Source organism: Halichoerus grypus, chromosome 5 (genome assembly GCF_964656455.1).
Source record: "Halichoerus grypus chromosome 5, mHalGry1.hap1.1, whole genome shotgun sequence".
Classification (NCBI taxonomy): domain Eukaryota; kingdom Metazoa; phylum Chordata; class Mammalia; order Carnivora; family Phocidae; genus Halichoerus; species Halichoerus grypus.
This window is the reverse complement of record NC_135716.1, coordinates 168,005,666-168,022,039: the sequence shown is the minus strand read 5'-3', so window position 1 is coordinate 168,022,039 and position 16,374 is coordinate 168,005,666. Positions and strand designations below refer to the sequence as shown.

At 48.0% G+C, this 16,374-nt stretch overlaps 1 protein-coding gene across 1 annotated transcript; it reads left to right on the top strand.

Annotated features, from left to right (window-relative positions):
- The first annotated feature begins 251 nt into the window (after positions 1-251).
- Positions 252-12,104, top strand: LIN28A (lin-28 RNA binding posttranscriptional regulator A). Its single transcript, XM_036074646.2, has 4 exons — positions 252-282; positions 746-930; positions 10,939-11,123; positions 11,885-12,104. Exons 1-4 carry the CDS (start codon positions 252-254, stop codon positions 12,102-12,104), a joined length of 621 nt encoding a protein of 206 aa, XP_035930539.1.
- The last annotated feature ends 4,270 nt before the right edge of the window (positions 12,105-16,374 follow it).

The window sequence follows — 16,374 nt, the reverse complement described above, 5'->3', positions numbered from 1 at the left end:
GGCCGGAGCTGGAGCCAGAGGGAAAGGGAGGGGAAAGAAGAGGGAGGGGAGGGGAGGGGGCTGCCCGCGGGGGGTTGGGTCATTGTCTTTTAGAATTTGGGAGCCTTTGAAAAGCCGTGGGCCCTCCCACCGCTATTGTGCTGGGGAAGATGTAGCAGCCTCTTCTCCGAGCCACCCCTTTGCCTCCGGACTTCTCTGGGGCCAGCAGCCACCCGACCAGGGGCCCGGGGCCGCGGGCTCAGCCGACTACCATGGGCTCTGTGTCAAACCAGCAGTTTGCAGGTTCGAGCTCGGGACTTACTGGGGACACCTTAGGCTTCAGGGGCGCCCAGGAGCCACATAAAAGGGAGGTGGGGATATGTCCCCCAGACTGGCCGAAGGACCCTAAGTCTGTGCGGCCTCCTGCTTCAGGGACCCTTTCTGGACCAAGGAACCCTGGTGTCCCAGTGGCGTGCACACCGAGGCTACGGGGGCGGGGGGAGAGAAGAGGAGGGGCCTGTCGGGCCATCTATCCCCGGGCAACGTGTTGTGGGAAGAGGAGCAAAACTTTTGGGGCAACACTGGCTTCAGCGTGAGCTTGGGGAGCGCGGGAGGCGGCCAGGACATGTCTTTCCTCGCCAGCTGCTTGGTACCTGCAGCCACCTGGGTGCCCATGCGGGGGCTGGACACTGGGGTCTCCCTGCTGGGTCTTGAGAGTACCCTCCAATTCCGTGGCCCCCCAGTTGAGCGCCCTCCCAACCTCCAGGTGGCTGCGCCAAGGCGCCGGAGGAGACGCCGGACGACGCCGCCCGGGCGGCAGAAGAGCCGCAGCTGCTGCACGGTGCCGGCATCTGTAAGTGGTTCAACGTGCGCATGGGCTTCGGCTTCCTGTCCATGACCGCCCGCGCCGGGGTCGCGCTTGATCCCCCGGTGGATGTCTTTGTGCATCAGGTGAGACCGATTCGGGGAACTTCGCCGGGGGAAGGGGATGTTGGCGCGCATATTCAAGGATGGGCGGCCGGACTCGGCTGTTGAATGAGGGAGATCGTGGGGCCCTCATTGTGCGCTCTCGTCTGTGCCGTGGCACCCCAGTTCTGAGTCCCCATTAACACCAACGGGACGGGGGGGTGCAGAGTCTATTATCAGCACCCCCAACCTTTCCCGGAACCCCTCTAGCTTCCCACGTGTCTGTTACCTCTTTCCCCTGGGAAGGGGGCAGGGGGCAGGGAGGTGACCCCATGTGGCAGAAACTAAGGTTGTATTGTGCTTGCCGGTGGGGGGAGGGCCGAGCAGACCGGCCAGGGAAGCACATGCCCCTTCAGAGCAGGGCCCTGAGCGCCCAGCGTCTTTCACTAACGTGTGAATGGAGCTCCCTGGCGGGAGAGAAGCAGGCAGACCGCTCCGGGATCAAACGGGTAAAGCTGAGAAGTCAGCCGGGTCTCCTCACCCAGGTGGTCACCCAAAACTCAAGCCCTGGGGCCTGAGTGAGTTTGGCAGATCCTTGAAGAATCTGGGGGCCTGAAACCTTTTCCAGAGTACCCATCTCAGACACAATTAACCCACTGGGCTTTGGCTATGGAGTTCTACCAGGAAGGAAAACCTAAGGAGTCCAGGCCTTAGATTTCTAGTCCAGGCTGGGAGGGAGTTAGGTCACAACCCCAAGTTCTCAGTTAAAGCAAGGCAGCCCAGTGGGGGTGAAATTCAGTGTCGCAGGGCAGGGGGTGGAGGGAGGCTAGCCTCTGGACCTATTCTCTGCTTGGCATTTATGGCCCCAGACAGCCATTGATTGCTGTCCTAACATTCCAGCCTCGAACAAGGAGCCAGAGACTTCAGGTTTCCCTCCTCCCCGGCTTCCTCTTCCTCTCACCCCCTCCTGAATCTCTTAGAAGTGTTCTGGTGGTCCTGAGACTCCAGCCACCCATAACAACCATGAAAAGGAAGTTGCTTGGCTCCCTTGCACCTTTGGAGGTTTGGTGTGGGACCTGGGAGGGAGAAATTGATCATCTCAGGTCCAGTAGGTTGACACCCAGGCCGGGCAGGGAGGGGTTACTTCGGAGAGGTTGGCTTTAGGAGCCTTGGGGGAGGGGAAAGGAGGATGTGGGGATTAAGGGTTGGAGCCTGAGGGATGGTATTCTGGAGGGGGAGGGGGGAGGGAGATCCTGGGTGGACTGGTGGGAGGCTGCAGGGAAGCCTCCGGAGCATGGCCTTCAGCGAGGACACGGAGTGGGGAGATAGGGGATGCAGGGAACCAGTTCATGTTGGGTACTGGGGAGGGGGTCACTGGGTTACTCGAACATACCCTGGGAGGGTGTGCAGCCATATGCTTAGCCACTTCCTAGCCTTGTCCTGTATCTCCTCCCACCCTCAGCCGCCCTCCCACCATCCCGACAACTAGTTCTGGCTTTGCCCCCCCAACCCCATCTCATTTACATATGTGAATGATAACCCACAGGAAGTAATTGTGGGAGAATGAAGGGAATTGGCCTCTTTAGATCTATTAAATCACTTTATTACAGGAACCAGCTTTGAATGGCCCTCCTCAGCGGGGTAGCCAGCTCTCCCACTTTCCCATTTATCTGATCACAAAGAGATTAAATTCTGTTGGTCTGGAGACGGACTGGACAGCTTCCCCAACTTTGGGAGGCTTGGAATAAAAGAGACCCAACATTTTCTTGCCTCCCTTCCAAAGGCTGCTAAATAGGGGCTGGGAGGAATGTAGCCCCTCATCATCTGGGGTTCGTTGGTGCTATGCAAATACCAAGGAAGGTGTTCCTGAACAAATGAATCTGTGCCTCAAGCCACTTAACATTGGGATCAAAAGCATTTGGAAAATACTGGATGGTCTAGAGGAAAGCAGGGACCTTCAGATTTGGGGAGTGGAGCCTGCACCATGCTCCTTCATTGTGTTAGTTGGGAGATAATCTGGGTCTTGGAATGTCCGGGGACATGCCGAGGTTGAGTAAGTTATCAAGAGGGAGTTGAGCAGGGAGAAGGAATCAGCAATTTGTCTCCCAAACGCCCTCCACCAACAGTCACAGAGGACAATGACTGGAAATTCCCTGAGCCTTACCTGGTAGGATAGCATGCTGCTGGGGCTTGGGTTGATCCTCAAACCCTATGGTAGCAGTAGACTGGTGATTACAGTCCCTGCAGTTGAGAAATCTGAACTATCTCTTGGGGATCGAATGTAGAGGAATTGAGTAGATGCAGGATGATCCCTAAAAATTGTTCTAGGGAAGGAATGTGTTGAGAGAGAGAGTGAGAGAGAGAGAGAGAGAGAGAGAGAGAGTGTGTGTGTGTGTGTGTGTGTGTGTGGCGGGAGGTGGGGGCTCGGGTAAGGCAGCTCTCTTTAAGAAGAAAACCTCCCCTTCTTTGGCTGTTGCTGGTAGGTACCCTGGAGCCTGAGGTGGTGAGAAGGATAATTGTCCTGGTAAACATCTACCAGGGAAGAAGGGTCAGGAAGCCCTTTAATAAAGAAAAGATAAAAAGGGGGGAAAGCAATTTAACATTTTCTTTTCCTTCCAAGGTTGGGCTTATTTGGTTCCCAACACTATTCACTACTGTCCTTGCTCCCTCTCAGAACACTTCATGCCCCCCCCCGCCCCCCCCCCGTTGATGAGTAGGAAAGAAAACCTACCCTTACCCTTAAGAATGGGGGGGGTTTGCAAAAGAGATTTCTCTAAACAACCGTTTTATTCAGACACAGATCTTTAGAACTCTCTGCTTGTCCCTGGGGTTAGGAGAATTTAAGAATCATAATATTGGCAGATGGCCAGCCCTAAATCAAGGTTTCTCAACCTCAACACTGTTGGCATATTTTGAAAAGGATAACTCTTTGTTCAGGGCATTCCTCGGTTGTGACAACCAAAAATGTCTCCAGACGTTGCCAAATGCCCCCCTTGGAGGCAGACTCCCCCTCAGTTGAGAAATAGTTATATAGGGAAAGCAGGCAAGAAAGCACTAAATTGTTTTCCTAAGATTAACCAAGAATTTTGAAATCTTCATAGCCGTTTTAAGAGTTTTGGCTTAACTCATGTTTCCTGTGGCTCAACTCCCAAACCCCCAAGATTTGTGGAAATTTGAGAACAAGAAAAGGCTCCCTGCTTACTCCACAGCTGCTCAGAACCCAAATATGAGTTTGAGATGGCTTTCTAGCTAAAAAGCGGAATTGGAAGGCCTGGAGGCAAAAGAAGAGCCCAAATCTGACTAAGGGACCAAGTTTGGGTTAGGAGGAAAAATTTCAATCCTGAGGAACTGTTAACAACTGAAGCCACGTGGCTTGCTTTTTCTGCGAAGGATGAGTGGGAGAGCAACCTCCGGCAGGGTCTGGATTAGGACTCTTGGGTGTTGGGGGCGGGGAGGGGAGAATGTAAAGAGATCTTTCCCACCTGGTTTATAACTTTACTAGTGCCTCTGATTACTCACCTCATATCTAGTTAGTGATGTGCTTGTCTTATCTCTCCTTCTCTAACTAACCTATAAGCTCTTAAGGGCGGGACTAGCTGTCCGGTTAGTTTCCTAGTCCTTACTTGGTGGGCTGAAGGAATGCATATGAAGTAAGGAGCTCCCGAATCAGGAGGATGTGAACAGTTTGGGGTCCTTGTCAGTAGAGGTCTTCCTCCAGAGAAAAAGATTGGAGATAGGGGAGGGAATGTTAGCTGATAACTGCGTTTCCGGGCCGATGTCTAAAATAGGGCTGGGCTCTTAGATGCACCATGAAAGTTGGTGGCAGGATTGTCACAACGTGGAGACCCAGATGGGATCCTCTGGTTTTTTTGCTTATGGACTGGAAGCCACAGGTTTGGTCATTCCTTAATTTTTTCATCTTAACAGGACAAATCAGATTCGAAGAAGTAAGTGAATCACCCTGATTTTCAGAAAGTTGGTAGAGGTTAGTTTGAGCGTTATGGGATCTTCTCGGGTCTTTCTCTTTCTGAAGAGACATGCTTTCTGGACAGTGTCCCAAGTAAAGGCTGTGCCACCATCCTGAGTGAGCTTTCAATATGAGAAACTTGTCACCTTCATTCAGCTGGTGACACAACTGCCTGTCTTTTAGTGACTTTCCCCAGGGCAAAATTGTTTCTTGAACATTCCTAATCAAACCACCCTACTAGAATTGCCTGTTTTTGGAGGGGAAACTGCTCTAGGGAAAACCTCCACCCTCCCTTCTTCCTGCAGGCAGGAGTAACAATTACTACCTATCCGAAGTCTGGGGTCAGGCGGTGTGGGGGAGGAGAAAATTTTCAGGAATAGTAAATAATTTGTATAGACTCATTTCAAATGATCTCAGCTTGGACTATTTAATTCACACAGGAACTCAAAGTCCAAGAAGAGTAAGTGGCTTTTGTAAATGGTCAAGAGCACCAGAACAACTGGGTTTCTGGCTTAAAACTGCAGGACCCTTTCTTCTGCACCCCTTGGGTGGGTGTGGGCCCTGGTGAGAAGTCAGCTTCCTATCCTTGAAAGTTTGGTCCCCTTGAAACTCCTTCCTGAGGACAGAAGCTTCCTTGCCCTAAGGAGCTGGGGAGATAAAGCTCTGGTTTTCAGCTCCGAACCTGGCAACTTCTTCAGTCACCCGAGAGCGGCTTTTAATGCAGACAAGCTGCTGAGCAGCACCATCTGGTGGAGGACTCCAGGCAGGAGCTGGGGTCCTGGCTGTGTCCGAGCAGAGGTGCTTTCTGGGGGTTGTCTGTCTGCTGGCAGCCTCTGGTTCTGGACAGATCTCTTTCCTCAACCCTCCCTGACACATCATCAAACAAACTGCTTCTGGTAGAGCTGGTTGGTTTTGTAGCCCCTACCAAATCCTACCTTCAGGAATGAAGCTCACGTAGGACTATGACAACGCCTCAGGACTGAGTCATTTCTTTCATCGGCTTCCTTTCCTTATATGCGGCTGTCAGAAAGTTCTAGAATATGTGTATGTGATCTGCATTATATTGCATAGCACTGGCTGGAGGGTCAGGCTAGCTGCAATCAGAGCATCTCTGCAGCTCACTGAATTTGGACAAGGTGTCTCCCTTCTCTGCCTCCCTGACCTCAGCTGTAACATGGGGTCATAATAAGGCCTACTTGGCAGGCTTGGTATAAAGGGTAAGTGCTTAGAGCTCTCCTTAGCCTCTCCTTAGCCTTACTAAGCGTGGATACATATCAGCAACTCAGGATAGTGGAGAGCTTGGTTGAGGCCACAAAGATTTGTGTACTGCTAGGTGTCTAGCCCTGAAGGGATAGACATGCACTAATCAGTCTTGAGCTGGAATGGCCCTGAGTGTTGCAGAAAAACCAGGAACTCAGACTTGGATCCCTGAGACCGAAGCAAGTTTTCCTGAAATTCTGCCTGCCACTTCTGGAGAAAGGAGCAATGTGACTAAAAATGGGCCTTGTTGGAGCTGGTTATCATGCAGTCTGATGCCCTGCTTTTACAAAAGATTAAAAAACCCACGTGTGTCCGACCTTAGAGAGTAATTTCCGGGGAAACTCAAGTGCCTGTGTGCTTTTTACTCCATCACATTCTCTGAGTGACCCCTAAGCTCCTTTTTATTATAGAAACTGCTGAAGCCACCGATTGATGCTGGGATGGAGTATTTGATGAGGGGAAGGTTAGTGGAGACAGTGGTGAGGTATTAAGAAGGAAGCAGAGGGTCTAAATAGAGAACTGGCCTAAACCCTTCCCTGCCATCCAACAGAAGAAATGCCATCGGCCCCCGTGCAGTGGGCCCCCTGTGGGCTGCCCACCCTCCGGCCTTGATCGAACTAGGTAAGGAAGATGGGAAGGAAGCCTGCCTCCCCCACTAACCTTTCACATAATTTATCGGAATAAATAACCCTCGTTCAGGTTCCTGCATAAAGGATTTGACCAAAGGTAACAAGGGTTGGGGGGTGGGCAGGGGTCCTGTGTAGTTCTCTCTGTGGAAGGCTGGGATGGCAGGTCAGGGAGAAGGAAGGATGGCTGCTGGTGGTGACTTTGGCAGACCCAGCAGGCTTGACTGGGGAAGAAAGGTGTCTCTATCCATTTCTCTCCGTGACCATAACCCCAACATGGAGAGGAAGGAACTGATGAATGTGGTGAATGTGGGGTGGGGGGGGGGGGAGTCGGGGGAAGCCGCAGCCTCTGGAACTCCAGGAATCTGACCACCAGAACCAACCAGTGTCAACTCTTTGTTTCCTGGGGCTGGGCTCTATTGGGGGAGCTCAAGCCTTGCCCCTCCCCCCCAGGCCTTTTCTTTTTTGGAGGGGATGGGGAGAGGGGCGGGGCCCTGCTTTGTGTGTGGTTGGGGGTGGGGTGGGGGTGGTAGCAAGAATTTCAGGCTCCTTTCTGATGCAGGCCCTGTGAGGCCAGCTCAGTGGGGCTGCACGGTGATTACCTATCTGATAAGAGAGGAATTCAAACTATGTGCTGTAGAAAGGGGCGGGGTGGGGGGCAGGGAGCCACCCCTGGAGACCACCAGTCTAAATCTTGACCGGCTATGGTAAGGTGCCTGTGGGGTTATTTTTTTTAAACTTTTGAGAGGCTTAAATAGACCTCAGATCCTCCAGTGATGGAGTGGGTGACCTGAGAGGACCAGTTTCACGTTGCCCACACTGGTATTGTCTTGTTCTCCCAGTAAGCCTAGGAGGTGTAGATGGATATTTTTTTCTGAGTTTCCACAGTTATAAAAACCAGAGTTAAAATTTTGAGGCTCTTGACACTTGGTTCTCACTGTTACCCTGCCCTGATCCAGTCTGAAGGGGCTGATAACTGCTACTCACTGAGGATTTATGTGTGGCTGGCTATGTGTTAACCACTCTTCATGCATAAACCTCATAGCTCCTCCATAAAATTAATATTTGCTCCATTTTATAGGTCAGCGCAGAAAGGAGGGAACAACAGGCCCTCAGACTCCAAACCCTTGTTCTTAATCACGTATCTGCTCAATCACAGCTGGAACTAGGAGTGTCCCAGCCTCGGAGCCCACTAGGCAAATGGGAGGACCTGGGATTGTACCTCCTGACCGACTGACTTGTCCCAGATGAATAAGAAACAAGTCAAATGTAACTTCAAATCAGGGTGGTTTCTGTGCAACAGGAAAGGGGAAAGAGCCCTGCAGTGTTTTTATTTCCTGCTTTAACACTCTGCCCCTTCCCTCACATCAACATTGGGGGAGGGGCGCAGTCTTCATGTCCTAGGCTGTTCCTGTGGGAAGGAAAAGACAGGAGAGGCTATTCCTATGATGGAACTGGTGGACAAAAGGTACAGATAATGATACATGAAATATTAGCTGAGCATATTCTTGATGTTTCCATGCCCATATAATCTTCATTAGAGGCCTAGGTGAGTAACTTACCTGTTACCCCATCCTCTGAAGGAGCTGAGGGCCAGAGGTGAATGATTGACTTAAGGTCATGCAGGCAACAGTTGGTAGAACCAACATTTCATGAACTACCATGTCTGGCACTCAAGCTTAGGCTCTTAACCAGTGATCTCAATGGGATCTTTGTCTTCAGCAATGCTATCTGAATTAAAACAACAATGTAAATGATGGAGAAATTGGGGATCCCATCGGCTAAAGAGCATGTTGCACCTAAGACCTAAGTCCCAGTTTGAAGTCCCAGTCCTCCTACCAAGCACCACCTGCATAATATAATAATGTTACCTATTCATGCTCCCTCAAGCCAAGAGTGGGTGCACAGTGATGCCTTTTGCTTCTCTGAACCCTATTTTCTATGACTACACTTTGTTGACATTTGACACACTCTTTGGATGTTTGACTATAATGGGGTAAGCTATAATGAAGTCTATTCTGGGGAGGCTATGGGAGAGGCGTTCACTTGCACTAAGGTGTTGCTGTTGATGTATTAAGTGGCAAGGTGGAATAGGCTGTGAGCTTTATTTAAATCAGGAACCCTGGGTTCTTCTGACCCTGTTATAGCTGCTCACCTAGCCAGGTGATAACTCCCATTTTTTGGGAAGGCTGCCGGGCAAGTGTTGATATTTTTAAATTTTGGTAAAAACATGTGCTGTTTTAATGGGGTTGTTCCAAACATTCTAGATCTTTTTTTCCTTCACCAGTAGTACCTGGTCATCTTCCCAAGTCAGATAATTCAGATTTACCTCTTGGGTCATTGGTTCATTCAAAAATGTGTTAGGCATGAGATTCTGTGATTTTTTTTTTTTTTTTTTCTTACTGATTTATAGTTGCTTTTTGTAGTTTCATCAGTCTGTCTTTTTACAGGATTTTAACTTTTTTTTTTTAAAGATTTTATTTATTTATTTGACAGAGAGAGAGACAGCGAGAGAAGGGACACAAGCAGGGGGAGTGGAGAGGGAGAAGCAGGCTTCCCGCTGAGCAGAGAGCCCGATGCGGGGATCATGACCTGAGATGATCTCGATCCTGGGATCATGACCTGAGCTGAAGGCAGACGCTCAACGACTGAGCCACCCAGGCGCCCCCTTTTTTTTTTTTAACATTTTGATATTTAAACCCTCTGGAATGTATTTTGCATACATGTGATAGAAAGTATAGAAGTCTGGCTTGATATCCAAAACGGACAGCTAATTTTCTCAACCGTTTTAAACTGTTTCCCTCACCTGTTAATTTCTCGATATGTATTTGGATCTCTTAGTGGATTTTCCCTTATAAACTTACTGATCCATCTGCTTGGGTCATACTGTCTTGTTCCTTGACCTTGTAGTAACATTACTTTGATAGAATTCCAAACCTGGAAGAAGGTTGCAAGAATAATACTAAAAACTCCCCGTATGACCTTTACCCCAAAACTCCCATAGGACCTTTACCCAGATTCAGCAATTCTTAAAATTCTGTCCCAATTCTTAAAATTGCCTTGTCATTCTTCATTGTACAAATAAACTTTTTTTGTCTCCTTAATCATAAGTTACAGACATCAAGCACCTTTATTGCTAAATATTTCAGTGTGTATTTTCGAAACTAGGGTCACTCTCTTTCACAGTCTCAGTACAAAGATCAAAATCTGGGCATTTAATATGGGAACATATCTGTATTCCAATATGTAAATTTTGTGAGTTGTCCTAATGGTTTTTTTCCTTGTTCCAGGACCCAATCCAGGAGCATGCATCACACTTAATTGTTGAGTTTCTGTACTTATTCAGACTTTGTTTTTCATGACCTCAACATTTTTTTTTTTTTTAAGATTTTATTTTTATTTGAAGAGAGAGACACAGCAAGAGAGGGAACACAAGCAGGGGGAGTGGGAGAGGGAGAAGCGGGCTTCCCACCGAGCAGGGAGCTCAATGCGGGGCTCAATCCCAGGACCCTGGGATCATGACCTGAGCTGAAGGTAGACACTTAACCACTGAGCCACTCAGGCGCCCATGACCTCAACATTTTTAAAGTGTACAAGGCTGTTACATTTTACAATTTTATATTTGTTGATTTCCCTTCCTTTTTCCCTTTCTCCCTCCCTTTTTCTTTCTTTCCTTCCTTTTCTTTTTTTCTTTCTTTCTTTCTTTCTTTCTTTCTTTCTTTCTTTCTTTCTTTCTTTCTTTCTTTCTTTCTTTCTTTCTCTCTCTCTCTCTCTCTCTCTCTTTTCCTTCTTTCCTTCCTTCCTTCCTTCCTGTAATCTCTGTACCCATCATGGGGCTTGAACTTATGACCCCAAGATCAAGAGCCACATGCTCCACCAACCGAGCCAGCCACGTGCCCCTATTTGTTGATTTCTTATGCATGCTAAGTTTAAAAATTTTTGATCTGTTCTATTTTAGTTTAAATGAGACTAGCTACCGAAAATGTTACGGCATCTGATTATGTAATGATTGTTCTTTGTTAATGTAACATAGATCACTTGTTCTTAATTATGGGGCTCTTTGAGTTGACAGTTTCTTTACTGATAACATGGCAGTATTATCACACTTGTTCTTCATAACTTACAAGAACGCATGTATGCAGGCTTTTGGTGTAAGCATGGAGAACTAACGTTAAAATCTACCATGTTTCCCTTCCCCAGAGCAAGCTGCACATGGAGGGCTTCCGGAGCCTGAAGGAGGGTGAGGCAGTGGAGTTCACCTTTAAGAAGTCGGCTAAGGGCCTAGAGTCTATCAGGGTCACCGGCCCTGGTGGGGTGTTTTGTATTGGGAGTGAGAGGCGGCCCAAAGGGAAGAACATGCAGAAGCGCAGATCAAAGGGAGACAGGTATGAAGGTGGCTTGAAAAGGGAGAGCTCTCCCTATCTAGCCCCTTTCTTGGACCAGGATGCCAAAGACAAAATGAAGCCTGTGGTCCCTGGCAACACCTGGGTATTCGGGGTTTCTGCCTTAGGATGTGGGAGATGGGGAAAGGGCTGTAGGTGAGAAGGGCACATGATGACCTAGCTTTTTGACTTGACAAGTAATTTTGCTCTGTGAGCTCTTGCTTCCATTGTTAGTTAGGGGTAGTGATGCTAGCCTCACATGATTATTTTAGAGGCAAAGGAGACCACGAATGTGAAACTCTATGTGATGAGGGCAAACTGGTGTATGTACCTGTTGCTTCTTCACTAGGTCTCCTAAGTGGCTAGTTTTTTTTGTCTTCACTGTGTCCTGGAGCAGATCATATGGTCTGATTCCTTTAATTTTCCTTATTTTTAGTGAATGACAGGTACCGTTTCTTAAGGGCATGGTAGCATCTTACCTATCTCCCAAATTGCAGTTTCCAGTTGGGGTCCATGATTTCCATTTTTGATATTTCAGTATTTTCAGGTTAACCTGAATCTGAAGATACCATCTAGACAATTACAGATTTAGGAAGAACTTAGAGGTAGCAGTTATGGTCATATTCTTCCTTTTCTAAGTGGGGAAATTAGTTTCCAGGAAGGGGAGTGAGTATAGTAACTGACCAGAGCCCAGGTGTCCTCACTCAGAGGAAGGCTTCTGCTCTTCACTCGTTTCTCAACTTGACCATCCTGCTCTGTTCTAGGTGCTACAACTGTGGAGGTCTAGACCACCATGCCAAGGAATGCAAGCTGCCACCCCAGCCCAAGAAGTGCCACTTCTGCCAGAGCATCAGCCATATGGTGGCCTCGTGCCCCCTGAAGGCCCAGCAGGCTCCCAGCTCACAGGGAAAGCCAGCCTACTTTCGGGAGGAAGAAGAAGAAGAGATCCACAGCCCTGCCCTGCTCCCAGAGGCCCAGAATTGAGCTGCAGCGGGTGGGGGCAATTCTTTGGCGATCAGGAAGTTTTGAGGAGCAGGCATCAATCGGCAGAGTGGAGAAAGTGGGGACAGGGTGGGTGGGGGGCAGCTGGCTCTGCCATGCATCTCAGGCCGGGGTCCACAGCGTCACCCCCTCTTCCCTCTTGGCACAGGGTAGGGGGGAAGGGGTGAGGCCAATGATCTCCAACTGCACTCTATCCAAATGCTCTGAGGGTTCTGGAGAAAATCCCTCCCTGTGTGCTTTATAGGAGTCTCCGCCCCCAGATCTCCAGCTTTTGAAAGTGGCCTGGGGAGGGGAATTGTTTTCCTTTTGAAGAAGGAGATGTAATAATAATTATTCCCATGCCAGAATGTAGAGATTTAAGCATGAGACCAGATGGATGGGCCCAACCCACGAGCCACTACATTCTGTGGGAGGGAGTCTCTCAGGGGTAAGGTGGGTTTTTCCACATCTTGTCTCATAACCTACTGTTGGGATATAGAGTGCTGAGGACTGTCTCAAGCAGTGGGTTGTGACAGTAGCCACAGGATTGTTGGGGGAACAGCTGCAGACCTGCTGCCCCGAAGCTGACTCCCACCCCATTCTGGGCCGATAGAATTTTATTTATTTCCTCCCGTGGACACCGCACCTTGGGCCCCACTTTCTCCAGGATGCCAACTGCACTAGCTGTGTGCGAATGACGTATCTTGTGCATTTTAACTTTGTTTTCGTAATATAAATATTCTGGTTTTGTATTTTTGTGTATTTTAATCTTAAGGCCCTCATTCCTGCACTGTGTTCTCAGGTACATTAGCGATCTCAGGGATAAGTCGGCAGCAGCTCCGGGACTGCACAGCAGGAATATTTTCTGTTTGATCACCAGGGAGAACATCTATTTGGAGTGCATAGCCTATTGAACTACCTCATTTTTGGCAATTAGAGCTGACTTTTCTGCCATAGTGTTCTCTTGAAACCCCTCTACCTTCAGTGAGCCATGGGAGACTAGGTTTTAACTCAGTTGCCCCATGACTTGATCTCCTACTGGAAGATTGGAAATTGGTCTGAACAGGAAAAGATGGTCCAGGAAGTAGCGTCAGGAGAGGCCGCACCAGCTGAAAGGTGCCATGGGGAAGCCAAGATTAGTTGAGAGTTGTCTATACGTGTAATAAAGGATTCCTGTTCCAGACTTCTAATCCCAGGGCACGGGACTCACTTTACATACCAGATCCATCCTTCACTGGATTGGGCTAGACCTACCACGCACAACAGGGTGTGTGTGTGTGTGCGTGTGTGTGTGCGTGCGCGTGCGCAGGTTTTAAAAATGAATTGGTAAGGATGGGTTTAAGAAAAATAACTCTGGACCCATCTTGAGCTGCCCAGGGATGAGTGTATGAAGCGAAGGCTAAATTTCTTAACCTTTATAAATTCTGGGCTTTTCTTGTTGGCTTCCAGAGAGACCATAAGCCATGGCTTCTTCGCGGTGCCCAGATCCGGTGTCCTGTCCTGCTGCCGCAGTGGTTAGTGTCGTGGTAGCTAAGGGAGAACAGGTTTTATTTACATGCTATGAGATCACCACAAACCTACCTCACTGTTGAAACGGGGCAAATGCAATAGAACGCATTGGGTGATGTGTGTCTGATCCTGGGTTCTTGTCTCCCCCGCTCGCTGCCCCCCCTCTAGTTTTCGTATTTGTTTGGGTTTCGTAGGACTTAACCAATAGCGGACTGGGTGATGGCTAGGTGGTCTGGTTTGTGTAAATATAATGTGTTGGTCTTCTCCATGTTCTTTTGGGGTTTTATTGTTTACAAACTTCTTTTTGTATTGAGAAAAATAGCCAAAGCATCTTTGACAAAAGGTTCTGCACCAGGAAAAGAATCTGGAACATGGCTTGGTGACCCCTCTGGAAGTGTGGCGGTCTTGAACCATCCTTTCTTTTGTGTTCCCTTCCCCTTTTTCCTATTTTTGGCCAGATCTTCTGTCCTAAAAACTTGACTCCTACCCTACCCCTCCTCTACCCCTCCTCCCCAAAAAAGCCCCCACACATACACATTTACATCTGGAAGAAGCAAAGAACACTTCCTCCCTTGTTCCCAGTGTCCTGTGCCAAGACCATTCCTTGATGTGATTCATATTGATATGCTTGTATTTGGTTGGAACAAACCTACTTTAATCTCCAGTCTTACGGTAGAGAGAAGCAAATGCAATGGGGGGGGTGCTTTCCATGTAGAAAGTAGGGTCGGGAGACCAAGGAAGGGAAGATGAATGTATATCCAAATCACTCAGGAACTTTTATGCAGGTGCAAGAAGCTTATGTCAAAGTGGCCACAAGATTGTTTAATAGGAGACGGACGAATGTAACTCCATGTTTACTGCTAGAAACCAAAGCTTTGTGTGAAATCTTGAATTTATGGGGGGGGCGGTGGTAGGAAAGCTGTACCTATCTGTTCTTTCCCTGATCCCTTCCCATCATTTCTGAACTGCAGGAGACTGAGCCTCCTTGGGCTTTAGTGACTCCATCTCTGGGAGTGTTTATTTGATGGTTGTTTTGCTGTGCCGGGTACTTCCTTTCCCACTTGCTATTGTTTTGTAACACACATGCTGACCCTTTTCCCTTCTCTCTTTACCCTGGAAAAATACAATGAATAAATAAAAAGTTATTGGTACTGAAACTGTCCTCTTGTTGGATCTTCAGGGTGTTTTTTTCTTCCATAATTCCCGCTTTCTTGGATTGGGACTCAGAAGTAACAGAAGAACCATTACAGTTCCTGTTCAGCCATTTTGTTAGAAATGAATCTTGAAAATTCAGTCCTTCCACCTCATTACAGTGGATTTTTGTTTCTAGTTAAGGCCTCTTGTCCTCTTCCTTGGAAGCTGCCACATTCAAGAGGGGATTAGGAGCTTGGCATGCATAAGAATGGGGTTGCCTGTGCCACTGGCCGGGATGAAAGGATGGGGCCATGGCTTGGGGCATGAGACCCTAATACTTTCTCCCCTGCTCCTCAAAGCCTTTTACAAATCTTAATTAATTAACCCCCTGCAGCACCCCAGGGAGGGAAATATGTGGAACTAGGGAAATTGAGGCCAGAGGAAGTAACACTGATTAGCTATACAAAAACAACGTTTTCTTTGAGCCCAAGTGTGCTAGCCTTCTAATGAACATTGTATTTTAAAACATCTAGTCCCCGTCCGCCCCCCCCCCCCCCGCCACCTCCGCCGCCAACAAGGGAGGGGATTTAAAAAAAATTGATTGGAGGCATGCCATCTATTACACAAAGAGCAAAGAGATGGCAGGACAAGGGTAAGAAGTTTAATACATCCACTTGAGAAACTTCATACCAAAAGTCAAAGCTGGCCATGGAAGCTGCTAAAAGCAAACTCTACTACAGGGCTCAGTAAATGGTGTTCCTGCAAAATTGAACTAATCAGCTAGGCTGAAACTTAATTCCCAGGTTGCAAAGCAGGAAGGATAGAAAAGCTTAAGACTATTCAAGGGTGGGTTACTCATCTCTAGGGCTTTCTTTGATCATGTGTGTTAAAAGTAACCTTTTCATGAGACACATGAACTGGGAGTTACCAGTGCAATAACTCTTCCTTGCCTTGTTCTCTTGATGAGACTACAAAGTGAGAAACAACAAGATTCTTTAGAAATTGTAAAGTTGTTTTTTTCCTTTTTTAACTTTGGGAAAATCGAACTCTTAGTTTCTTCACATTTGATCTTAGCCGAAAGGCCGAGAAGCGATCGATCTCTTAGTTTCTTTTGTGAGTCCCTCAAGTTCTGCAACAGTTTTCCTTAAAGGTTACAGAGCTTAATGCCTTTGATTTTTCTATCAGGGTTAATTGATGGCCTTTCATTAGTCACTCTTAGAGCAGAGCTCTTTCCAGCCTCAACCCCATTTTGAGTTGCTCTGGGTAGGTCCTAAGAATCTGAAAATCCTAAAATATGAGTGCTTTAAATCAGCACAAAATGGATTGATATTAAGTGCGTTTGCGAGACTGACTAAGGCTAGGAAGTTACCAAATGATTAAATCCACAAAATAAAACTGCAAGCAGTAAATACAGAATTTGAAAGACTTGAACCAGGACTCCAACGCCCACTTCTCATGCCTTCCAGCAAGCAGGACACTGTCCAACCCCGTTTCTCAACAGTTCTAACCTGCCACCAGCTGCTGAAATTGCGCTTCTGGCAAGCGGATCCGCGAATTCTTGCCCTATACGGCAGCCCGCCCGAGGCCTCGATCTGGTTCTACAGACCATCCCGCTCCCCTAGGTGATCTC

What these genes read in the sequence shown, in the direction of transcription:
- LIN28A (XM_036074646.2), top strand. Translation starts at nt 252, where the DNA reads ATGGGCTCTGTGTCAAACCAGCAGTTTGCAG. An exon ending in TGGATGTCTTTGTGCATCAG is followed by an intron (nt 931 to 10,938) that starts GTGAGACCGATT and finishes TCCCTTCCCCAG; the next exon opens with AGCAAGCTGCACATGGAGGG. An exon ending in CGCAGATCAAAGGGAGACAG is followed by an intron (nt 11,124 to 11,884) that starts GTATGAAGGTGG and finishes GCTCTGTTCTAG; the next exon opens with GTGCTACAACTGTGGAGGTC.